At 37.1% G+C, this 25,272-nt stretch overlaps 1 protein-coding gene across 6 annotated transcripts in view; it reads right to left on the reverse strand.

Moving 5' to 3' along the window:
- LOC109091962 (collagen alpha-1(XI) chain-like) overlaps window positions 1–25,272 on the reverse strand; it is a 67,442-nt gene that overhangs the window by 13,643 nt on the left and 28,527 nt on the right. For all 6 annotated transcript variants that reach the window (XM_042714536.1, XM_042714538.1, XM_042714535.1 and 3 more), the window contains 31 exons: window positions 24,587–24,640; window positions 24,435–24,479; window positions 24,219–24,272; window positions 24,095–24,139; window positions 23,563–23,616; window positions 22,178–22,222; window positions 21,361–21,414; window positions 21,003–21,047; window positions 20,531–20,584; window positions 20,398–20,442; window positions 19,393–19,446; window positions 19,209–19,316; window positions 18,991–19,044; window positions 16,912–16,965; window positions 16,208–16,252; window positions 16,070–16,123; window positions 15,944–15,988; window positions 15,395–15,448; window positions 15,259–15,312; window positions 14,827–14,880; window positions 14,167–14,274; window positions 12,276–12,365; window positions 10,148–10,201; window positions 5,568–5,675; window positions 5,298–5,405; window positions 4,200–4,253; window positions 3,891–3,944; window positions 3,685–3,792; window positions 1,010–1,063; window positions 691–744; window positions 505–558 (listed from right to left, as the gene is read on the reverse strand). In XM_042714536.1, coding sequence (XP_042570470.1) covers window positions 505–558; window positions 691–744; window positions 1,010–1,063; window positions 3,685–3,792; window positions 3,891–3,944; window positions 4,200–4,253; window positions 5,298–5,405; window positions 5,568–5,675; window positions 10,148–10,201; window positions 12,276–12,365; window positions 14,167–14,274; window positions 14,827–14,880; window positions 15,259–15,312; window positions 15,395–15,448; window positions 15,944–15,988; window positions 16,070–16,123; window positions 16,208–16,252; window positions 16,912–16,965; window positions 18,991–19,044; window positions 19,209–19,316; window positions 19,393–19,446; window positions 20,398–20,442; window positions 20,531–20,584; window positions 21,003–21,047; window positions 21,361–21,414; window positions 22,178–22,222; window positions 23,563–23,616; window positions 24,095–24,139; window positions 24,219–24,272; window positions 24,435–24,479; window positions 24,587–24,640 — 1,917 coding nt within the window. The remainder of the gene's footprint in view (window positions 1–504; window positions 559–690; window positions 745–1,009; window positions 1,064–3,684; window positions 3,793–3,890; window positions 3,945–4,199; window positions 4,254–5,297; window positions 5,406–5,567; window positions 5,676–10,147; window positions 10,202–12,275; window positions 12,366–14,166; window positions 14,275–14,826; window positions 14,881–15,258; window positions 15,313–15,394; window positions 15,449–15,943; window positions 15,989–16,069; window positions 16,124–16,207; window positions 16,253–16,911; window positions 16,966–18,990; window positions 19,045–19,208; window positions 19,317–19,392; window positions 19,447–20,397; window positions 20,443–20,530; window positions 20,585–21,002; window positions 21,048–21,360; window positions 21,415–22,177; window positions 22,223–23,562; window positions 23,617–24,094; window positions 24,140–24,218; window positions 24,273–24,434; window positions 24,480–24,586; window positions 24,641–25,272) is intronic.

Here is a 25,272-nt window from a genome sequence, read left to right on the forward strand (position 1 = left end):
TTTGACTCTTTCCATTTGGAAATTTAATTCTAGTTTCTTCAACTTTAGACAATTAGTAGCTCTGCCATTTTGTTGCTTTCCCTTATGATTGAAGATCAGAGATGTCAAGTAGACTGATGGAATTAATCATATGTAGTGGACTCTAAATAAAGCTGCATGTTGTTTCCTGGTTGTTTCTTAGCTTAGATGGTCTGGGCTGTAGTGAACATAACATTTCGGCTTCTAATGGATGTAATATCATGGTGACCTGTTACATATACTAAATTCATCTCCACAGCCAGCCACAGCATTAAATATTGATGGCCTGTGGGCCTGCCAAATAGCAGTGAAATGGAGGGGTATTTTCAGAACTGCGGTAATGTAGGAATTAATCGTTTTGTTATACTAATTCAGACAAAAGGATGACACGAATATTAAATGAATGAAGTCTGTAACAGATATTTAAAACAGGACCATAGACACCATATTTCTGGGAATAAACACTGAACCTGGGAATATTCTTACCTTCTCACCCACAGATCCCATTCCTCCTATTCCACCAGGAGGACCTTGTGGACCCTTCAATAAAAGAAGTTGATTTGTGAAGAGGCATACGTGAAAACCATTATCACTAAAGCCATTTAGTTAAAGTGGTGTCATTTAATGGATTTGCCAATGGGAAAAATGTTCAATGTTGAGTGATGGTCTTACATCAGCACCAGAAGGACCTTGAGGACCTCTGGGACCAGGTGGGCCAGGGGGACCCTGCGGTGAAACAAGAAGAAAGACAAATGAGACTTTACTAATAGTTGTAGGTTAAAACATAAATAAAATAAAATAAATGCAAAATAAAATTAAAAGCAAAATAACACAAGAATAAAAAGAACACTTAAAGGCTTGATTAGCACAATTTTCTTTCCTGTATTCATGTATTTCATATTTAAATTATAAGTCGTGTCAAAGGCAGTCAAAAATAAATAAATAAATTAAAACTTACAACTATAGTTAATAATTGGTTAAAACATCTTACCATAGGACCAACATCTCCATTTTCTCCTTTCTCACCAGGTGGTCCAGGAAGACCCTGTAAAAAAACAAACAAATGAATATTCTTGTATTTCTGTGGATTTATAATAATAATGTCCATATTTTTATATACTATAGTACACTGACATCAGCAACTGTGCAAACAAATGTGCAAAGACACACTGTTGCTATGAGGCCAAAATGGGCCCTCTGATGAAAAGAGAAGAATAATCTGGCTCAGATGCAGTTACCGGAGGACAGCAATAATGCTTCATTTCAGAATTGGCGGAGAAAGGCAAAAGGGCCATATGGCAAATGGAAGAGGCAGAGGCGGACTGCTGGTGTGTTTATTGAGTTTCACTGTCTGTCATCTTGAAATCTAAGAAAGCAGCTAATATCCTTTGTCAGATTTTTACCTCATGTTCAATGTGAACACTATATTGCTTGTCACCTTTTCATAGGTGGCAAATAGCGAGGGGTGAAAAACATAGAGGACATTCAACATAAAGCAGAATATGAAAGGTATTTTATCCAGCACAGAAAGTCATCCATGCACAGCACAAGTTTCATTTGAACATTTGGGGAAGGACACGTCCCCCATCAAAACACTATTACTCCCTAAAAATGCACCTAGGATTAAGAGAAACACATTTTAAATCCAACACATTGTGGGAATAAATGGGCCACCAAAAAGAAGTTAGACAGGCAGCAGTGTGCGGCAACATTTTATTTGATGCTGCTCTCTGCTGAGGGGCTAGCTGAAAAATTCATGGTGTTTTTCAGCTTAATTAATGGCTAATTAAATGTTTTACCCAGCAGAAAAGGTGAAACATCCATCAGTGAGAGTAACCAGGGAAGCATTTGTGTTTTAAGGAAGTGCAAAACACTATATCATCAGAGACCTCGGGTAAAACACACCTGCGCAGGCGAATAAACAAGCTAGACATGTGACCCCGGTATCATGCATGTTTGATTCTTGACATTTACTCCCTAATTGCCTTGACTTCAGGGGCTGCTCACTCAAAGCTGTTTCTTCATTAGCTGTGACATGTCAGGAGTGAGGACATCTAAAGTCTAATTTTGTCTGATATTTACTCGCCTAATACCCAGGTGCCCTATAGACTTTGCAGACCAACACATTCTCACTGACCGATTCTCATGCTGGTAAGAGATCTCATCGGGAAGAAGCCCTTTTTCAGAGACCATTAATATAAACACTCATTAAAGCCTGAAGGGTGTGTGTGCACTGCTCTAATATCTATTGGACCGGGTCACTAAATGCAATTAATAAAATCCAAATGGAAGTGCATTACGCCCAATTAAAACTCAGTTGAATCAAATGGCTCCGAGATTGGTGGTATAAGAGGACTACAGGAGCAGTCGATGTTACTCCATTACAGTGATGACTCGCCTTCAGAGGAATCAGCTAACTGATGGATAGAGAAATGGCAGAACCTTGAGGCTGCCAATCATAATATGATCAAATGAAAAGAGAGATAAGATGATTAATATAAATCTTCTACAAATACAGTGTTTACCAGTCAAACATGATATGAATGCTGATTTGTATGGTTCATACATATGGTTCATGATTTGTATGGTTCATTATTATAAAATAAGTTTTTGAATAATAATTTAATAATTATAATAAAATAGTATAAATTCAGCTTTGCTATCAGGAATAACTGATATTTTAAAATGTATTAAAAGAGAATACATTTATTTTCAATTATTATAATATTATTGTATTTTAATGAAATAATTGTAGCATGGTGAGCATAAAAGACATTTTTTAAAAACATTACAAAATGTTACTGTATATATGCATTTAACATAGGGAGAAAAAAAATGCATATGAGTTCCAAACATGTTTGTTCCAATTGATCAGAAATGGTGAAGTTGTGGAGTAATATGCAATATTTTAAAAATTAATTTTTGGGCATTTTATAGCCTTTATTGTGACAGTATGTTAAAAAAGGTAAGTGAGAGAGAGAGGGGGATGGGATCAGGAAAGCTCTGCGAGCCGAGACTAGAAGTTAGGATGCTTGAATCGCAACTGTGCTGTACAGTATGTTAGCGCACTGTCCACGAGGCTATCTGCACGGACATAATATGCAATATTTTTTTGCCTAATTGGTATGAATAATGCCAGATTATTTAATGTTAGATTTATTAGTCAATAATGGTAATTAAATACATAAGTTTGAATATATTTGATTGCATACATATATTTGAATTGCCTTTGATGAGACAAAATTGAGAACTGCGGTATATTTTACAATTACTAGCCTCTAGTTAAAATGACTGTGCAAACACTTTGGGACTGATATTGCGCAAAAAATCTTTTCTACTTTTAATAAATTTGCTAAATAGTAGCATAATTAAATTGGTAGTAATTATACTGTACCACCAGCGAACCAAAATTGAAATTGTTAATGCAATGGACCCTGCTCATGCATGTCTGTATTGAGTCTGGACTTATTCACAGGGCGTTTCCAGCAGAGGGGGAATCAAAAGGAAATCAATTCACATCTCAAACAACTCCCAGTGCATCTACTGCCTAGGGCCACCAGTTAACGTTGTTTGTACAGCATTAGTCTGAGTTACCATGGGACTGGGAACTCAGTGCTACACAAAATAAAAATGTTAGCTCATATCTGGGCCGTCATTGGCACTCACCTGCAGACCGATGGGACCGGGAGGTCCAGGAAAGCCTCGGGGTCCTTCATCTCCCTTCTGTCCAAACATACCCTGCTGTCCACGAGGACCCGGTTCACCATCAGCTCCCTGAAATAGGCATAAGTCAGAGTTGCAATGCATTTCATTAAATTCAAAATGACAGAAATAATAGATTAAATGATTCTGGATGTGTAGTCAAGACGTACAGCAGGTCCAGGAGCTCCAGTAATTCCCTGAAGACCAGGTGGACCTGGTGGACCCTAGTGGACAACACAATGAAGAAGGTGTTCAGAACAACAGAGCTGTACTAAGAGATGGGAATCTCCAGGAATTCAACAATTCTGGTTCCTCCATCATTCAATTACTGACTCTTCTAGCACTTTTGAGGGAATAATTCCTTTTAGTTAGGTCATTTCGAGTTAGACATAGTATGGACTGACAATTTAAATATGTATATTTATGTGTTCAAGTGTACCATGTGTATAAATAAAGATTTTACAATGTAATTTACTCACCTGTTCACCTTTGTCGGCTTTGCTTCCCTTCTGGCCTGGTTCGCCCACTTCTCCCTGCAAGGGTTTTAAAGTCAGTCATGCAAAATCCATTTGATGTTTTTAAAACTATATAATGCATAAATCACAGACTGGTGAATATAACTGAAAGAAACTCCATGTTGAAGTAAACGGTTTACTGTGCAGTAAAATATATGCCGTCGACCTGCATGGAGTTTTACTGTAAATTAAATGCTATATATTGTCTCTGAAAAAGCAGACATGGCCAGATAAAGCATTTCTACAACATATTCTTGGCACGTAAACCCATGAAGCTTGTTACAGGATACCTATGGAGAGACAACGTTTATGGTACCCTGCGCTAATTTGATTATAGGCTGCCTTTGCTGCTGATGATGATGGATTGGCGGCAGGGGAGAGCGACTGACAGATAGGCATGCGTTTCAGATGGCTGTGCAGTGTGTGTTTGTGATGATGAAGAATGATCGCTGACCAAAAAGAGAGGGCGAGGAATTCTGGGAAGAGATGTGAGATATACTAGAGTGATAGAAGAGAAATTATTTTCTTGTTTTCTAGTAGAACACCCAGTACAATACAAAGTAGAATTTCTAGTAGAATACTCAATACGAAATCTTAACATTTTTTTTTTTTTTTTTTTTTAAATAAAATAAAATGAAGAAAAAAATTGAGACACAACACTTTAGAAGATACTAAGACTTTTCTTGAATTAAATGTATTTTTCTTTCATACCTCACTGGCAAATAGTTTTTTAAAAGGAAAACTATGTTTAAAAACTCTTTGCCAACAGGATCAGATAGATACATTCACTGAAAGCTTTTTAATTTGACTCATTTTATTTTACTTTATTTTTCACTGTGTAATGAAGGTTTAAAATTGATGACTGAAAACTTCCATTTAATTAGTATGAAAGTTAAGATGAAGTGCAATCCATTACAGTCCTGCGGTGGTGACTTTGAATTGTCTGTGTTAACTGACACATCAAGAGAATCATTGTATTAATGTATCGTCTATTTTTGGTAATGTAATGTGTCCCCTCTCTACTGTCTAAATGTATTAACATGAATCGAAATCGCAATTAACCTTGTCACCATCTTCTCCAGGTGGACCCTGAGGTCCTGCTGGCCCTGGCAGACCAACTGGACCTTGTACTCCATCCCGACCGGCTGGACCTGAAGGACCTCTCTCTCCCTGAACAAAGACATGTGATAAAAGATATAAATAGTGCTAAGGTGGAGGCTATGTGGTTACTATGCAGTAAGAAACCTTCAACTATTCACTGTCACTCATAAATGTCTTATGTAATATAAGAAACACAAATTGATTATCGTTGTATCTAATCAGCACAATTACCGGTGCACCCTTCTCTCCAGCAGGTCCCGGGGGTCCCTGAGGTCCAGTACGTCCAGACAACCCAATGGGGCCAGCAGGTCCTGCTGCTCCTCTCTCACCAGGGGAACCCTATGACAAAGAGTGACTTAACATATTTGACATTTAGACACTCCATAGACATATACATGCTACACAAGTCTGATTTACTGAAGCATATACTACATTAATATGGTTCTAAAAATCTAGCATACCTAACGTATTAGTCATGTATAAAGGATTAAACTGGTTTTTCCCAAATGACCAACAAACCACATCTTTTTAAGGATGTATTTTTAGTGCTCAAAATCCAAATGAGGAGCTTTTGCTTATGAATGATTCTGCTCTAGCCTGAAAAATCAAGACATTTAAGACAATTTTCAGAATGTTTCTTCTGTCGACTGCATAAATAACTCCATAGAAACATAGAAAGCTAGCTCTTTGTAAAGGTTATATATTTAACCCTCATTCCCCGGAGGAGGAAACGGAGATGTTATATCCCGTAGGCATAATTGCTGTACCACTGCTGAATAGCCAGGGACACATGTCTTGTCTCCTAAACGTGAAACGTAATGTGCGTTTCACATGCTCTTCCTTATATACCATCTTGCGGTGCAGGGTCCGCGATGCAAATCTCACATGGCAATGTCCGTTGGCTTGTTTTGTTACACTTGAAGATGGTTGGGCTCTCGGATGAGATCCCAATTTGTCAGTCGTTCTGACGTAACGTCTCTGTTCCCTCGTTCAGGGAATGGGGGTTACATATTTTTTTACGGAGTAAAGCAGTATTTTAATGCATTCCTTTTAAAAGTAATGTTCCCCAACACTGGTCAAAACTACTCCAGGCTAGCCGAACATGAAGAGCTCTATATAAAACAGCGCTGAGAAGTGAATGTTTATTAGATGTCTGTTTTTATGTTAGGTGGTTGCTAAGTGGTTGCTAAGGTGTTACAAGTGTTTTTGACATGTTTTTAGGCAAATGTTAGGCTGTTGCTATGCAGTTGCTATAGAGTTCTCAGTGTTTTTTTAACATGTTGCTATGCAGATGTTAGAATGTTGCTATGCAGTTGCTAAGGTGTTCTGATTGTTTTTGATGTTGTTATGCTGATGTTAAGCTGTTGCTATATGGTTGCTAAGGTTTTCTGATTGGTTTTGATGTTGATATGCTGATGTTAAGCTGTTGCTATTTGGTTACAAAGGTGTTCTGATTGTTTTTGATGTTGTAAAGCTGATGTTAAGCTGTTGCTATGCGGTTGCTAAGGTGTTCAGATTGCTTTTTATGTTGTTATGCTGATGTGGTATTAATTTGTGGTCGCTAAACTGAATGTTTTTAACATAAGGGGTTCTGAGTGTTTTTAATATGCTGATGTTAGACTGTTGCTATGCAGTTGCTAAGGAGTTCTGTGTTTTTAACATGCTACTATGCAAATGTTAGGCTGCTGCTTTACAGTGGCTGAGGTATTATGATGTTTTTAACATTATTATGCTAATGTTAGGGCAGTGGTTCAAATGCGGCCAACCATGCTGAACACAATAAAAAAAAAACTTTCAGTTTTACAATTCATTTTAGTTTTAACATTAATTTAAAAATGTACTAAACAAAGATATAATGTTTTTGTTATGTAAAATAATTTTGTTTTTCATATATTATTTTAAGACATGAGCAGACCTATTCTCACATAATTAACATTACGCATTTAACGAACACTTACAAGCGTGCACTTTGGCAGAATTCAATTCAAATAGTCATAAGCAGCCGTTAGTTCAGTAAAATTGAGCATCAGAATGGACACATTTGTTTAAGGGAGAAAAACGGAATGTGGAAAATGCCAGCGAAGGAACACATACAAACAAGGGCAGTCGCAGCATTGAAGGTAGGAGAGTGCTGGACTTTTGGCATCAACTTTCGGTTTGCCCCGCCACTCACTTGAAGATGTTCAGCCTGTCTTTTTTCCCTCCTTCTCCCAAAACAGCTTATACTACTGTTTCAGCTAAATTAAAATAATTCAGTTTTGTATGTAATGGCAAAGCGATTATATTTCGTTTAATTTTTTATTTTTTTTTATTAAGTTAATTACAAAAACGTTTGGAGAATTTTTTGGTTTTGTTTTTTAAATTAACGACAAATCGGCCAGCGGCAGACAGCGAGCTGATCATAGCCTATTTTTGATCAGTTTAGCCTTCTCAAATCATCACGACTTGCCTAAAATAAAATCTATAGATATAAAACAGTTCAAGCATATAACAATGTTTTAACGTTAAACCTAGATAAATGTGCGTTATATCCAATAGTTTGTGTGGAGAGTGCAAGCTAAAGCGTGCTTTGGAGTTTGCGGGGGATGGAGGGTGAAGCATGAGCACTTGAATTTTTTTCAGTGGATACGCCGTCATTTTTGCTCATAAAGGTAAGAGTAATACATCATTCATAACTGTAAAGGGTCTACTTTTATTTGTGTGCACTCACAATATCAACAAAATGTTGTGCTTCTATAAATTAAAAAGAAAAACAAACACAATGCGCTTTCTGCTGCCTCGTCTTGAACAGGAGTGCTCACAAAAATGAACCGAAACTCAGAGAATACATACCTCACAGACATGATAAATATATCGATAGAAAGCTTTAAATTACTAATTAATGAAATAAAACAAATCAAAAACAAAAACGCTTTCATTATAATCATAATCCGTAAAGATGCACTTTTCTCTAAAGGCGCGTCTGAGGAGATGGCAAGTCAGGATCGGCAACTTCATCCTTGTGACACCGTCTCAGAAAACACTAGTTTATAAGTAAATAATTCAAATATCTCCTTACTGTTTCCCCCTGACACATTCATGGTAATTACTTTTGCCATTGGTTTGCGGCAAGCTTTAGCCTATAGTGTGCATTTGAACGCAGAACTGTTCAGCTGCCCTGACGGCACATCGATATTTGATATTTGGATCAACATAGGCTACATTTGTGAATGCACATTTTCTGCAATGTCGAGCGTCAAGTCATGCTTCCATGCGCGTCTTACCGACTGCAACTTACAATTACAACTTCATTGTGCTGTTACTCCTTTCGAGCCGAATTTCACAAAATTGGTCAGCTCCCGACAGCATCGGGTGTTTTATTAATGGTGAGTATAATTATGTATTTACTTATTTATTTATTTCAGTGATATATATCATAATATTTAGACTATAATAGGCTATTATAAATCTGGTTGGTTTGAATTGGTGACAAAATATGTAAATGATATGCGAGTGGCCCGTGAAACTTGCACTTGGACCATAGTGCGGCCCAGTGGAAAAAAAGGTTGAGAACCACTGTGTTAGGGTGTTGCTGTGTGGTTGCTAAGGTGTTCTGGATGTTTCTAACATACTACTATGCTAATGTTAGGCCATCGCTATGTAGCTGCTAAGGAGTTCTCAGTGTTTTTAACATATTGCTGTATGGATGTTAGGCTGTTGCTATGCAGTTGCTAAGGTGTTCTGCGTGTTCTTAATGCAACGCTATGGAATTTAGTACCCATTTAAAAATCGTAAGTCCTATAACTTTCCTCAACAAGCCAATAAATTTGTGGTATCATATGTCTGTGGTACAAACAATGGGGGACAGTTTATGCACCTGATAATGATCTTTGCCTTTGCAAATACTGCTAATTAAGTCATTGCACTGGGACAGTACAGAATGTCTTCAACAAATTAAGATGAAATTGCCCAAACAACCTGTGCAATGCATTGCGACTAACAAGTGCAACAAGCTTCTGTACAACAGAGTGTAGAGAGAATTATACAATCAGAATGGCACAGCGACAGCTAAGAGGGGAGCTGTTGAAAGAACAAAAAACTTTCTGTTGGGTGACAAATCTACTTTTACTAGTGGGCGAACATGCCCTTAGACTTCTTATCTCTCTTTCTAAACGTGGTTTAATTTGTAGACCCCTGCATCTTCATACAAATGCAAATGTATCCTTTATCGGACTGACACAGCTGAATTTAAAACTCCTCAATGACTTTTCATCCATCCATTCTAATCTGGCAGCACACTGTCAAGGCCTGAAAAAGAGCAATTATAGGGTGACAATACTTATCTTTTTTTTCCTTAAGAGAAATGAATCGGTAAAGAAAAGAATGCGGTTTTAATTCGAGAAACTCTTGAGGACATTCAACGCCATGTCCGTCACATAAAATCTAATGAAACAGCTATAGTATAAAATGTCAAGAGGAGGTAATTACAAACCGGTGCTGTGAATTTATCTTGAGACACTCTGGTGGTCATCATCCCACCCTCTAGTGTTAACTAATGCCACTGCATGAGGCACTGTGAGAGACATTGATCCAACTGTCCGGTTCCGTTATCTCTCATTTATTAAGACTATGAATCGGTGGTGTACTCTTCTTTGTTTGTGCATGTGTTCGGTAGCAAAGAACACTTTTAAAATCCTTAATGGTGTTTTTGAGCCTTAGATCTTCCTGACCACTTCCTCAACCCTTTCAGACTCCTAAATATGGAATGTTGCTTTTGGGAGGATGAGCTACTCACACTGAATGATGGAAAACCATGGAAACAGAGTACTTACAACAGGACCAGGGGGGCCCTGAGGGCCCTCGGCTCCTTTCAAACCAGATGGACCCTGCAGAGGGCAAAAGAGAAAGAAGAACAAAATATGAATGAGTACATAGGCCTAACAAGAAGGTTCATATCAAAGTGTCAGCATTAGTTATTTTCTCTTGAGCATTAGCCAACACGTCATCTATTGATGCTCAAAGCCTGATATAAACATGTACTGTAGGTTTTAGTGCACCTGGCTTGAGCAAACAAATCTACCTGTAGCAGATAGCTGAGATAATACATCTACCACACAATATCACTGAAACATAATGTAGATTTCACATCGAAAGCTTTTGAGAACCAGTCAAGATGTACGAAATCCAATGGTGTTTGCCTTCATTATTTATTAAACCCAGTTTTAGGCATCTCTTATGCTAAGTTTGAATCTATGGAAGCGTGAAAGAGATTTGAGAACTATGGCTCTAATATCAGACTGTTTTTAAAACAAAGTTATCATATGGCTTTAGAAATATTGGTATATAGCACACACATCACATTGGGTTTTGTGCTTTTTGGAGCTTGGTCACTATATGCCTTTGTTTAGAAAGTTGCAAAACATCAGTAGCAAACATAAAAAAAATTCTCCTTAGATATTACATAAAATAAAGAAAGAGTTTGGAACGACATGAGGGCAAATGATTTTTGAGATGACAAAATTTCTATCCAGATGAATTATTACTTTGAGTCAAGGATCATTATGACTCTATTTCTGCTCTTTTTCTTGCTCATAAACTTAACTGCTTTAAATATTACCTTGAACACTGTGGGAAATACAAAATCATGAAAGGATAACGCTCTAATGAATTCCTATGAACTTCTATTCGTCAATTTCATGAATAAATACAGATATGGTGATCTCGTGCAGCTCTCAGATTTCACCAACAGTATTTTAAAGCTGTTTCTTAAAGAGAATAGCTAACCAAAAAATGAAAATACTGTTATGTTGCTGAAAACCTTGATTTTGAAAGAATGTTTCCATAGATTTGCAGTCAAGTCCCAAAAAGTAAAAAAAAAAACACTATAAACACAGTGCATACATGTATGTCCACATGTATTCTTTATTCCAAAGCCTCCATCTTCTGAAGTCATACCAATGATGTTATTGACATCCAACCTGTACCATGGACACCATATTTGGTTCAAAGGTTGTCACACAAGTAGATTACGACTAACTTCAGTCTGTTCCTCACTTGAAATAATGCACAAGTTGTATGGACCTCTTTTTATTGCGCTTTTTGGCACTTGTATAGTTATATGGAAAACATGACTAAAAAAACTTACATACTGGGTTATTACCTGATTGATATTTACTGGCCTCTTTTTCTCTCACAGGACAACAGTTGTCAGCTGGGACACAGTAAAGATCAAAGAGCTGACAAAACCTCTTGTGTGTGTGTATGTGAGGAGATTTGTGAATCCATATAAATTAACTTTTGGTTCTATAAACAACACTTTTAAACTAAAATGACACTAACAGAAAATACCATGTAACTGTGTATGATTCATGAACGTCCTTGTAGGTGCATCTGTGTGTGTGTGTGTGTGTGTGTGTGTATCAGGGCTCATGGAGCTGCTGTTATGTTTTGTGAGTGAGGGCTTGAGATTGCCTCTCTAAAGGGCAGACACACATTGGGGTCTCAGTAATGACTGTTGCTGTCCTAAGAGAGAGAGAAAAAAATCGCCCCAGTAGAAAACAATCAGGCAGAGCATGGAGAGCCAGTTTCTGCCACTGACCTTGAGATCAGACATCAACAATGAACAAACAATCTTGTGTCCCAAAATCTAATTGCCAACATTTCCAATGAAATCATTCTCTGGCCAGATAATTTATGTAAAAGACAACAACCCAGCTGCTTCAAAAGGTGGTAAAGGGAAAAACGTGGACCACGGTCAAATTAGCATAATGTATCTCTGCATTAAACAATGCAAAGTTTGCTTTTTTTAGAGGTTATACACCCTATTAAAGTCTTCGTGGAGTGTTTTGAAGTCCAATTCTGTGGATGTAATAAGCCAGGGCTGCTATCTAACTCCAGTCTACCTCTAAGATCAGGAGAATTTATTGCAGTGATTTATTCACGACGGGAGCATGATCTTACCGTCACTCCAGGAAGACCTCTTTCTCCTGGGAACCCTCTCAGTCCTGGAGGACCGTCTTTTCCTGGACTGCCCAGAGGACCTGGATCTCCCTGTGGATGGACAGTTGGCAGTTGAATATTTTATTAAACTTCAAAAATAATGAACAGAAAGATGAGACTAAATTAATTCTCAGCTGATGCTAATGAGCTCTTAACTGATGAAATGATCCTGAATTATTGCTAGCTTCAAATCCACCGTCGCTAGCGCTGGCAGGTCGATTTAATTAATATTTCTGACTCCACAGCATGATTAAAACTGCAGTGTGTAAATTCTTTATAATGAAACGTGTTTTCAAACAGATATTGAACAATCCATCTATTACAGTGGTCTGACAAACAGAAGCTAAAATTTGCAGGACCAAGACAAAGTTTTAAGCTCACATTTTTGGGGGAATCAAGCTGGAATAGGAACCATTCAAAACTTTGGTCTCGGATAATTTTTTTAATGCTCTTGGATCTTATGCTTACCAAGGCTGCATTTAATCAAAAATCCAGTGAAAACAGCACAAATGACTGAATGATAGTGTATATTATTGGTAGCTAATTGTTGTTAATAAAGTTTAAGCACTGATATGTTGACATAGTTCATACAGTATGTGACCCTGGAACACAAAACTAGTCTTAAGACGCTGGGGCATATTTGTAGCAATAGCCAAAAAAACATTGTATTGGTCAAAATTATCGATTTTTCTTTTATGCCAAAAATCATTAGGATATTAAGTAAAGATCATGTTCCATGAAGATATATTGTAAATTTTCTACCGTAAATATATCAAAACTTAATGTTTGATTAGTAATATGCATTGCTAAGAACTTTATTTGGACAACTTTATAGGCGATTTTCTCAATATTTTTTTTTTTTTTTGCATCGTCAGATTCCAGATTTTCAAATAGTTGTATCTCAGGCAAATGTTGTCCTAACAAACCACACAGCAATGGAAAGCTTATATATTCAGCTTTCAGATTATGTATAAATCTCAGTTTCGAAAAATTGACACTTAAGGTTTTGTGGTCCAGGGTCACATATTTCAGCACAATTAAATCAAGCCTGCCTAAAACAAGTATTAAGAATCCTAAAGTGTCTTGAGGGGATAACAAGTGCCTTCGAAGAGTAAACCTGCCTGAGGGGCTCAAGAGTGAATTTTGAGATTTAAAATTGCTAGAAAGCTTAACACTGTTTTAGCCTTTTAAAAAACCTCCACTTGACCTCTGTGTCTCTGCATATTGATCGGACCATTGAAAGTTAAATTGTTATATTCTGCTAATAAAAAGAGGAAACAAATGAGCGAAATCAGGAAAATGTCTGCAGAAAGACTGTGATTTTGACCGCTCAGACTGGGGCAGCATACTCTGCCTCCGGGGTGTTCACTCACGTCTGACAGCCTGTCTGAAGTGGGCCGATCAAGCTGATTAAAGTGTCTCCGTTTAGAAGTGGCAGAAATTGAAACTGAGACAGGAAGGTTGGACACTCACAGAAATTCCGTTCAGCTTTTAAAAGCCACGTCTACTAACAATTTAGACTTTATTTAGAAAGGGAATTCAGCAATTCTCGACAGTATGGAAGCTATAGCTCTGGAAAACTTGGACACACTTGGATAGAATGAGTTGTTGGTCAACAACTGATTTCCACTGGCTCTTTTTTCTTAAAGAAATATTAACTGGGGGTCATAATCAATCATTTTTAGTTCTGTTTGACTTTGCCTGCTAGGTGCTTTGTTTTTAGTTTTCCAATAAGAAAGGTTTGAATTTTAGCTTAACTATTGCTAATAAGGCAATCAATTATTTTCTGTTTGTATTTGCCCTCCATATATTCGATCTGGCTGAAAGTCATGTAAACATGAAAGTCATTCACCTTTGCACCTTCTTTTCCACCAGCACCTGGGAGACCCTGCTCTCCGGGGGGACCAGGGGGTCCAGGATGTCCTCTCTCACCAATAGGGCCGGTTTCTCCTGTTGGACCCTTTTAAGCCATTACAGACATATTTGTGAGATTAACAGGCAAATCCTTCTGCTTAACTAAACTATATATATATATATATATATATATATATATATATATATATATATATATATATATATATATATACATATAAAAAATCAAACCTAAATTTATTCAGCTTCAACATTTCATACATTATCCCAGTTTATTCGTTATAATTTAGAAAATGTTAATAAAATATGACAAGAACTCAAAGTTAAAATGTGTCAGAACAAATTAATCTTGATAATGTCAGATAACACTTAAACAAAACATGTTCAGGTCAAACGTCTGAATAATTTTTGGTCCCAAATTTTTATCAGTTTTACTGGTAGTCCACTGTATGAAGAATTTTTGGGGATAATATGTCACAGTTTACTTTATTTTGCTATCCTCACTTACATAAATTAACTATAGTGTCCTGCACCCGCTAGTAAAACAATATCGAAAATGATATCTGGTGTCTGAATAATTTTTGATTTGACTGTATATATATATCTTTGAATTTATAAATGCAAAAACATAAACACCTACCTGTGGTCCAACAACACCTCCAGGTCCTGGTGGGCCAGTTTTGCCTTGGAAACCCTAGAAAAATAAAATAAAATAAAATAAAAAAATCACATCAATTAATGCCTGAAAATAATCTACTAGTGGACCATCAAGTAAAAATAGATTTTATATGACACAGTTTCACAGGCAAAATGTAGCTGCAGTACTTCACACTAAGTTTATTGCTCTTAAATGTAATAAACAAGCATCTCCTACTGGGCCATGTCATTATTAATAAAGCTTCTGCCTGGATCAGACATAACCTCCATAACTCCTTCAGATTTACACATAACTCAGAGGCTCATTCAGTCCCTGAACACGCTCTCTTCCCACCGCTGATCAGTAATGTCTGCTATAGGTTATCGCTTAGGCTATTTGGGTGATCTATTAGTGTGAGTGATCAGAAACACTTACAGTTTCTCCCCGCTGGCCAGGATGACCGGGCAGCCCATCCTTTCCAGGTGGCCCCTAAAACACAGAACAGAGTGAAATATACTGTAAATGGCACATTTTTCAGCATCTAAAACAGTATAGATAAACAAGTACTTACAGGGGGGCCCTTCGGTCCTGGGAAACCAACGGAACCCTGGGGCCCTTGAGGTCCCTGAAAAAGACAGGAAAATAGATTTAATTGGTGAGAAGTCTGTTGTTTTACTTAAAAATAAGACAAAAAAGCAGTGCAGATGGTTTAATAATGGCGATATCAGAAATGTAGGAACAGTTCAGATTTCAGATTCCAACTGAGAAACAGAATAAAAAAACAGGAAAACACTGAAAAATGGAGGACGAAACGAGAACAGGATTTCATGGTAGAGATAAACAATGCAACATCAGATTTCGAGTGATGTGAGCCTTGGACAATAGCCTTCCAGTGGTCTAATGCTCAGGAGCTCTTCATAAATCTATAATAGCTTCCAGACAGAAACACAGGTTTGGTGGTAAGTCCTCTTATCTGGAGAACACCCACATGCTGAGCTAATCCTCACTGCGCTTCCTGCTAAAGCACCCTCTCTGAGCGCTTCAAGCCGTACACCATCTCACTGGAGATAGAATGATGGGATAAAAATGTATGCTGCAATGTATTCTGGGTGGCACTTACTCTCTCACCGGGTGGGCCAGGTGGACCGTCGTTGCCTGCTGTGCCCTGTTGGATAATGAGAGAGAGAAGCATAAGGACTGTGCAGTGAAAGTGACTGACAAAAACAAAGCCTGAAGAAAGCAGTACCTTAGGGCCTGGCTTTCCTGTTGGCCCTCTGACACCGCGTGCACCACGGGGACCCTAAAAATTCAGGATATTTAAGACTCTTTGACTTGCATAATTAAATTCAGCAAAATTAAATAAAAATGGAAGTGCAGTACATACCGTCGGACCTCTTTGACCTCTTGGACCAGATTTCCCTGCCACTCCCTTTGAAAAGAAAGAAGAAAAATGAGTGTGGTTGGAAATTGAGGGTGAATTCAATAGCTAGACAAAGCAAATCCAATCGCTTCAGTTGTTGCCGTTCTTTTTGCCAAGATGAGATGGCAGTGTGTATGGGGGGAAACAAGCATTGGATACCTTCCCCGAAGATTTCTTGGAGTCACAGCAATATTTGTTTCTGATGAGGTGTAGGTGTATTAGAAGCACACACTGTCATTTTGCTCCCTTCTCATGAGCAGGATCTAAACACTTGGGAAAATAGCAGCTAACCTGACATTTAGTTATGAATAATCATAAATGCTTAGGGCACAGTTGCTTTTGCTAAGAGGTTTCCCATGAACAGACAAACCCAAGGTTTGTTTGCAAGTGAGAGCGATTCCCTTTGAATTAATGGGTGAGACTCTCTCGAGGGAAATATTCGATTCGTTTTCTTTAGTCAGCACAATTGAACCTTTCCATGCATGTGGGTTCGAGGAGTGTGATGTACAGTATGCAGAGCCAAAGCACTTTTTGTGCTTTGTGTCCGTGTGTTTGTACAAAGTCATCATACAAATCCTTTCATAAAAGGAATCAATCAGCCTTTTTCACATGTTTGTTATAATGCAGTGTGCACTTCACACAAAGCAGGTTGGAAGAATCCATCTCACCCTGGCTCCTTTCTCTCCGTTGGCTCCTGGGAATCCGGAGAAACCGGTCGAACCCTGCAAATCAAAGAAAAAGACTTAAGGGAGGAAGAGAAGGCAGCAGGACCTGCATATTAATGAGGGATGAACTCCAAGAGTCCCGACTCTCCTACTGATTCCGACATTTACGTGCCATTACAATCTGTTAGCATTAGCATCTTTGGCTTTGCTACTTCCAGTAGAGTTTTAAATAGCTGTGAGACTGCTTTGTCCCTATTGTTGGCAAGCTTTTTTCTCAGAATAATTCAGCGGTTGAAAGATCGACTTTGAATGCATATGATATATCCCAAGATAAACAAAGCCGATCTTGATGATCAGTTTCCTTGTTTTGTTTGCACAAGACTAAGCTCAGGAGAGCTTCAGGAAGGGATCGCTTGTCAGAGTGGAAATACAACAGGGTCCACCGAGTACAGAGGTCCAGGCGTTGGAAGAAAACAAATGGCCACTCAGTCAGATAAACAACCAAACAGAGTTAATATTAAGAGCCACTACTGATGAGTCTTAACCGCTCTCATTCTCAACTCTTGTCTGTCTCTTTCGCTCATTTTCAATGCAGTAAATTAAAAACAGCTTACCCACGTTCCTCAATCCTGGCAGCGGTATAAGCATTCAAGAAAGAAAATCAATAGATTGTTTTACACATTCATTTTAAGGTCAGGCCTCAGAGTCGGGTCCTGCAGAAATCAGGTTTGATTTACCACAAAGCATATTATGAAACTGAAAAGGTGAGACATGGACGAATAAGCAATGACACTCTATAAAAAATGCCACAATTCTGACGCCAGCAACCACTCAGACAGTGATGGCTGGTCTTCAAAAGTGCACTTCATGGTAATTTGAGAGTTGGCAGGCTGTTTGAATCCATTCCAGAGATGATGGCATGTCAAAGTGCTTGTAATCACATCACTTGTCTGTCGTTTGTTAATGCTGCTAAATAGAAACGGATTTACGAGACTGTAAATTTACCACCGGCGTCAGCACCTTTGCTATAGGACTGGGCTTTATTCCATCTTATTCAAGTAAATTCAAGATAAGCTTTAAAGCTGAAATATGTCATTTCTACTATTGGCACCAAAAGGAACTGCAAAAATAGTGAATGAGACAAACAAAAATCTCACACCATTGGTGGAGCCTGTGTCGAGTCAACTGGCGCATGCAAACAAACAGAACAAGATTTTTATAGCCTAACACCTCCAATATGTGTACTTAATATATTATATTAAAAGGGAGTTGTCTGCAGAAAAAGTTTAGAGAAAAATACTGGAAACAAGATTAAAATTAAATTAAATTAAAATTAAAAATTAAAACAAAATAAATTCATAAATATTAAATAAATCATAGTAATTACATAATTTTACACTGTCTTTACAATATCTTTTTAATGGTTGGAAATTAAGTTTCAAATTTAACTTTATTAAATTAATCACATTCTGAAAGTACACATTTTTGGATGAAGCAAAAATCTTCCAAGAATATATTTTAATTAAAAATTGCATATTCTAAGAAAAAAAGTTTTATTATCTTATGCAGTTTTAATTCACATGTATATTTATCTTATTTTATAATGTTTTAGGACACAAAAAATACTAATTATAACCAACTGTGAAGCACACTCCATATTAATTTACCAAGCAACATTGCAAACTGTGTACTGAAAACTCATAGTGCCTGTATTGACGCCAGAATTTGTCAAAGAAGGTCTCCAGACCTCCAAGGCCACTTAAGGTCTAGTTTGGGGCTGGCTTGAGCCAGATTGGGTACTGCTGTTACAGCTGATGCTGTTGTTGATGAAAGGCGCTGAGGTTGGACACAGGCATCTGTGCTCCGGCTTCTCCTCACTGCCTGCGTGACCAGCATCCCCAACAGCACAGGGAACAATCTTGGCATGAGCTGCTCATTTTAAAAAAGCCTCACTCGGTGCAGCATGCATAATGCATTCTCAGGAGGGCATTAGTTCATGCTAATGAGCTAAGTTGTTGTTTAGCTCATAAGTGAAACAGTCGTGATGCAGGTACAGGTGTCATGTTCAATTTAAGTGCATACCTTTGGCCCTTGACGTCCTGGATAGCCGGGCAATCCCGGAACACCAAGTTTGCCCTGATGGAAAACAATCCAAGGATCATTAGTGCAAGAACATCTCTGGACAAACAAACATCTCATTTGATATTCATATTCCAAACACATACCCTGCATCACTTCCTGATGCCCCATGCATTGCTAATCAACTAATAATGGTAATCCATAATTAACAAGCAGCGTACCTTTTCTCCAGCAGGTCCCAGGGGTCCAGATTCACCATTGGGACCCGCACGACCCTTCGGGCCCTCTGGTCCATCCTCACCTCTGGGTCCAGCCAATCCAAGCTCACCCTAAACATGCACAGAAATCCAGCCAGTCAGTGCGGTCCTTCATGGGATAAAATTAGAATGGACACTGTTTATTTACCCTGTCGCCTTTGAGACCCATGTCTCCCTTGAAACCCGGGAAACCATCCTCGCCCTAAAAAGCAGAATGAAACATTAGGGAAAACATATAGAGTGATGAAGCAATAACATCTGCATATAAATACTGCACTATTAATTCTTTAGCATTGTACTAGATCTCCACCTGCTGACAATAATGCAGTACTGCAACACTGTCAATGATTTCATTCAGTCTAGAAGTTACAATGTTGTGTTTATGGAATAAATTTGACTCAACCTGTGCTAAAAGCTAGATGTGTACTAATGGCTAAAAATAAGCTAGCAGCAAAATGTATGCTTATTGTTATGATACACAGTGTTGATCTATGATTGAATTCTCATTCTCTGTCACCAAGCATCAGTCTGAATCTTTCACACATGTATGATGCATTATGCAACTTGTGACCACCTGACAGCACTTGACTAAATTTGTGCAAACAGATAAAGTGAGGAAACATCTAAAGGTATGCTAACTGTTATAATTCATAGTGTTGATTTATGATTGAATTCTCATTCTCTGTCATTAAACATCAGTCTGAATCACTTGCCTACATGTGCATGATGCATTCTGCAACTTTCAGACCACCTGATGGCATTGTCAACTCAATGAATGCCTTATTTATTTGGATATGGACACTCAGTCTTGTTATGATGGCACTACAGTATCAATCTCATCCTCAGTTAAGTGACATTTTTTTCTACATTGTTAATTACAGCCGACTGCAATCTGGACGTACTTAATGGTGATTGAGTGATTTTATGTCTTGAATAAGTGTTATGACACTTTCTCTGCATGATTAAACAGCACTTATGACATGATGTTTAAGTGGAGAGAATGTGTAGAGGCTATTGGACACTTTATGCAGATTTAGTGACCAGTAAGTGTCATTGCAATGATTCTTAGTACAAGAATTAACTTCTAGCGGATACTGTGGATAAATTCTCCTTTGCCTCATTCAAAAAAGATATGTTTTTTTTTTTTGCGTACCTTCTCTCCTTTGCCTCCCTTCAGTCCACGAACGCCATCAGCACCCTGTAAGACAGAGAGCATGTGATCAAGCAAAGATCGCAAACTTAATGCATACCAATAAATCTCTGTCAAACACAAAAAAATGCCTTACCTTCACACCGCGAGGGCCAGGATAGCCGATGGGGCCCTGGGGACCGGGCTGGCCCTGAAAATGACAACATTGAAAAATTACGAAATGTATACGGCAGACAACAAATATCTGTGGCTGAGGTAACCTTGCCAGAGGTTTATAGCTAAACACACTGATCAAATACTTTCAAACAATGTTTTCTAAATATGAAATTGAATTAAACAGTCAACAGAAGAAAACCATAGTCAGGGACAAATATTACTTTGGACAGACAGCTAAAAGATCAAGACCAAATGCTCTGCAAGACACATTTGCATCAGAGAGCAATTCACATTAGCAATTTCAACTGCTTTTTAGCTGCCTGGCATTAGCATAATCACAAAATTAAATACTTTTTAAATAATAATCCATACAGAAATAATATTACATAATATAAATCTGATCGACTAGTACACATTCTGCTTAAATGCCCCCTAAAATTGTGTTTCCTAACCAAAGCTCCTTTCTCTCCAGGTGGACCCTCTTTACCAGGATGACCCTGTAGAATAAATACAGGTAATTAGTATAAAGTGACAGGTGAGAGACATGAGTCACAATAGCTATAGTACTCAAAGTTTGTTATAAATATCTAAAGATTGTGTTCTGAGTAGATTGAGCTGCAGATTCAACATGCATCTTTGCTATAATGCTTCTATAGCATTGATTATGTCAGCAAGCAAAATGTGTAAGAAGATAGACAATCAGTTATGGTCTTTGTCCAATTTATAGTCAACAGGCTGTGAAATATGTTTCAATCATCAGTAGTTTAGCAGACATGAATCACTTGATATATCAGTATCACTGATACTTACAGGAGGTCCATCTGCGCCAGGCAATCCAGGCAAACCAGACCTTCCCTGAGGTCCCTGTATGAAGAGACAGAGAAAAAGAACTTCGATTGGATTAAGAAGTATTTCTAAGACCACAGATGCCCTACAGGAAACAACACGCACTGAATCATAAACCAGCGGTCTTACGGAAAATTAAATGAATGCTACAGAAATAAATGCATGCTCCAGTGATGACTAAGTCACATCTATCCTGCACCAAAGCTCAATTTGCATTTATTTATGTATCCAAAGCAAAACAGCAAAACAATATAAATATAAGTGATTGATAACACTACCTGCAGCTTGTTTGCAGAATGAAATCAAATACTTGCTTTCAGGATGCTGATTGCAAAATTAGTGCATGTTTTGCTCTAGCAAAAAACATATACATTTCTTAAATACATTTCATAGCATTTTTGCTTTCGACTACCATTTGTAAGGTGAAGAAGTCTTGTATTATCCTAGCTTCCTCAGAGCCAAGTTACTATTATTTGTTCAATTATCAGCTGATTTTCACATATATAAATGATTCTCAAGACATTATGATTTTTAAACTCCTTCGCAGATTATAAATTAAATAAGAAATGAAGCAATTCCAAGATATATTATGAATACTTTTTTATCATTAAAACTAAATCTTTACAATTTTTCAGATTTTTGTTTATATGAGTCCATTGAATAAATTAGAAAAATTATATTTTATATCACCATGATATGTTACATAATCTTTCTTTTTGGTCTCAATCTGTTTGAAGGAAACTCCTGAGAATTATATGCATGAAAAGCACGAAAGACTTACTTTTTCTCCAGGTGGTCCAATGGGGCCCTGTGGACCTGGAAGACCCTGCACAACAGAAAACACACAACAGACATCAAGCTTTGTTACCATAGAAGCAGGGTGAGGGGGATATAGAGGGATAGTTGTGTGGTAGAGAGGAGCCCAAACTGATGACTTACACCCAATAATGGACTTATTGTATTGTCCCTGTGTGTGTGTGTGTGTTGGCAGGATCACTCATGTTTGCACAGTGTGCTTGAGTGTGTGTGCATACACACGTGTGTTTACTGTGTGTGTGTGTGTTTACAGTGGCCGATTCAGTGTATTTGTGTATGCGCTGACCAGGAGTTCACTCCAGGGAAATCTGAGCTCACTGCTCTTATTCGAATGCTGCAGGTGGGGCGTTATGAATGAGATGCTTTCAGCTGCCCACTTCCTATCAGCCCAGCAGAGGCTTACAGAAATATTTCAGATTCTTTACCATGCCCTCTGAGATTGAAAAATTATAGTGGGGATGAGAAATTGGGCTAAATAATAAGTCAGAATTCAGATAATCAAATAATTAAATATTTAAGCCTGTAAATCAAAATCAAAAAATATATATACACACATATAGATATTTTATATATATATATATATATATATATATATATATATATATATATATATATATATATATATATATATATACACACACATACACACATAGTAGTGTTATTTTAGAATCATTGAGATACTTTGGTATAATTTTATCGTTTTTGATAATATTTGAAATTAGATTTTATTTTATTTCTATAAAAATGTAATGTTAATTTTGTTGTGTTTTTGTCAATTTTTATTAGTTTTTATTCTCTCTATCACTCTCTCTCTCACACACACACACACACACACACACACATATGTGTGTATGTATATGAATGATTTAATGTAATATATATTTCAGATATTACTTTGAGTATTTAATAATAAATACATAATCTATATAAATAATTTATTATTTAGCAATATATATATATATATATATATATATATATATATATTATTGACCCCCCTTTTTAGCCTTTTTATTTTTTTACTTTTCCAGTTCATATTTTAACACAATATACAGTTACCATACTTTCTTTCCAAATTCTTATGGGGATTGCACCTAAGATAAAAAACAGGATCAATAAATAAATAAATAAATAAAAATCCCCTTGACTTTTTCATGATCTGATTTTATTAATTTCTTTGACATTTTCAAGACCATGAGAACCCTCAATATAAAAACAAAATGTAGATGACATGGGATTGCTTGATCCAAAGTCAATCAAACTGTATCTTGCACATGAGAAGCAATACTCAAATATTATTATAGTAAAACCTCCGGGGCTCCTTATCTAAAGTGTGTTTGTGTTTGTTCTCACCTGTGCTCCTGGGATTCCCTGTTGACCAGGAGGGCCCGGCTCTCCCTGGGGTCCCTGTTCAACAGAAAAAGATGGTACATGTCAACTGCACCCTAAATATGTCAAATCACCAGCAATGTTCTACAGTATATATCTCTGCATGGGCTAACATATGTTCTTTAATTGTTGATGCAGTGAACACTAATACACTAATATATCTGAGGGGTCATGACTTATCGTTTATACTCCAACAAACAGATGAATTAACTGTTGTTTTTATTAGTCATAATTTGGTTCCAAAAACAAAAGATGTTTCAGATTTGATACGCCAAATTCAGAGCTATTTTGTTACACAATGTGAGTGTCCACTGGTGATGTCACTGTGGCAGCAAGAAATTAAATTTACACTTGACAGTAGTTCTAGTATAGACACATAAAGGCTGAAACACATGTAAAACCCACAGAGATTCACTCAACAAGTAGCCTATTATCAGCATCTGCTATGCTGATTTTATCTACAAAACGCCAGTTTTACGAGATCCATGTCTCTTACCATGTTTCCTTTGGGACCCTGTGGACCATCAACACCAGCAATGCCCTGCAGAAATCAATTGTGAAAGGTTAGAAGCAAGCAATCAGCATCAGATCCACAAGATTCTAAATTAAAAATCACTTACAGGTTGTCCAGGAGGTCCAGGAGGGCCTCTAGGGCCGAGCAGACCTCGCGGCCCCTGAGATAAAAAGAAATGAGAAGGTTCTGATTAAAAAAAGACCAAGCATACTCTTCTGAATTTTAATTGGAATCATGATAGGCTGTTGAGTGACTCTGCCCTCTGGTGGCAAACTTGAATAAAACATTAAAAAAATAAAAATACAAGGTGGGACACACTTACGCTCTCACCAGCAAGTCCTCTTGGTCCAATCTCTCCATCTTCTCCCTGTAAAGGTTGAAGAAGTGAAAAGAAAATGGTTATTCTAATAGCTGAAACAATGAAAGGATGAGAAGGCTGTTTTTCTTCTTCAGTTAATTCCGAAAAGCACTTACCCTTGGTCCATCCTCTCCGGGAGGTCCATGGGGACCAGGAGGACCGTTCTCACCCTGCCAGAAAGAGACAGACAGGAAGTGTCATACTTTATTCCATCCAACTTAATATATAATCTTTTCACCTTTGCTTGAAAGTGATCTAGGGAGCCAATTTGGATCCTATAATTATTACCTGTGTTGACTGGCTGGAAATACCCTACTGTAGATTTTCCAGAGTAGAAGGCTCTTCATTTTACAATGGAAGAGCTCATGATTCTTCTCAATATCATTATGTATTACATATCCATAGTACAATGAAGAACAAAATTGTCAGCTAATGTTGTATGTTGAATTCCCTTGTTTCCAATGTACAATAAGGATACAATCATTTTGTTATTGCTGTTGAAAATAAAAACATTATATATATATATATATATATATATATATATATATATATATATATATATATCTATATATATATATATATATATATATATATATATATATATATATATAATGTTTTTATTTTCAACAGCAATAACAAAATGATTGTATCCTTGTTGGTGCTTATTATACTGACTGTATACCTAATATTGTTACATTTCATTTAAAAAAATGTAACAGACATTGTAAAGAAGGCTAACATTTTGCAAAATATAAAAATGCTAATCAGTAGCATTGTGATAATAATAATCTGCAATATGCTT

This window comes from Cyprinus carpio, chromosome A24, assembly GCF_018340385.1.
Source record: "Cyprinus carpio isolate SPL01 chromosome A24, ASM1834038v1, whole genome shotgun sequence".
In the NCBI taxonomy this organism is placed as follows: Eukaryota; Metazoa; Chordata; class Actinopteri; order Cypriniformes; family Cyprinidae; genus Cyprinus; species Cyprinus carpio.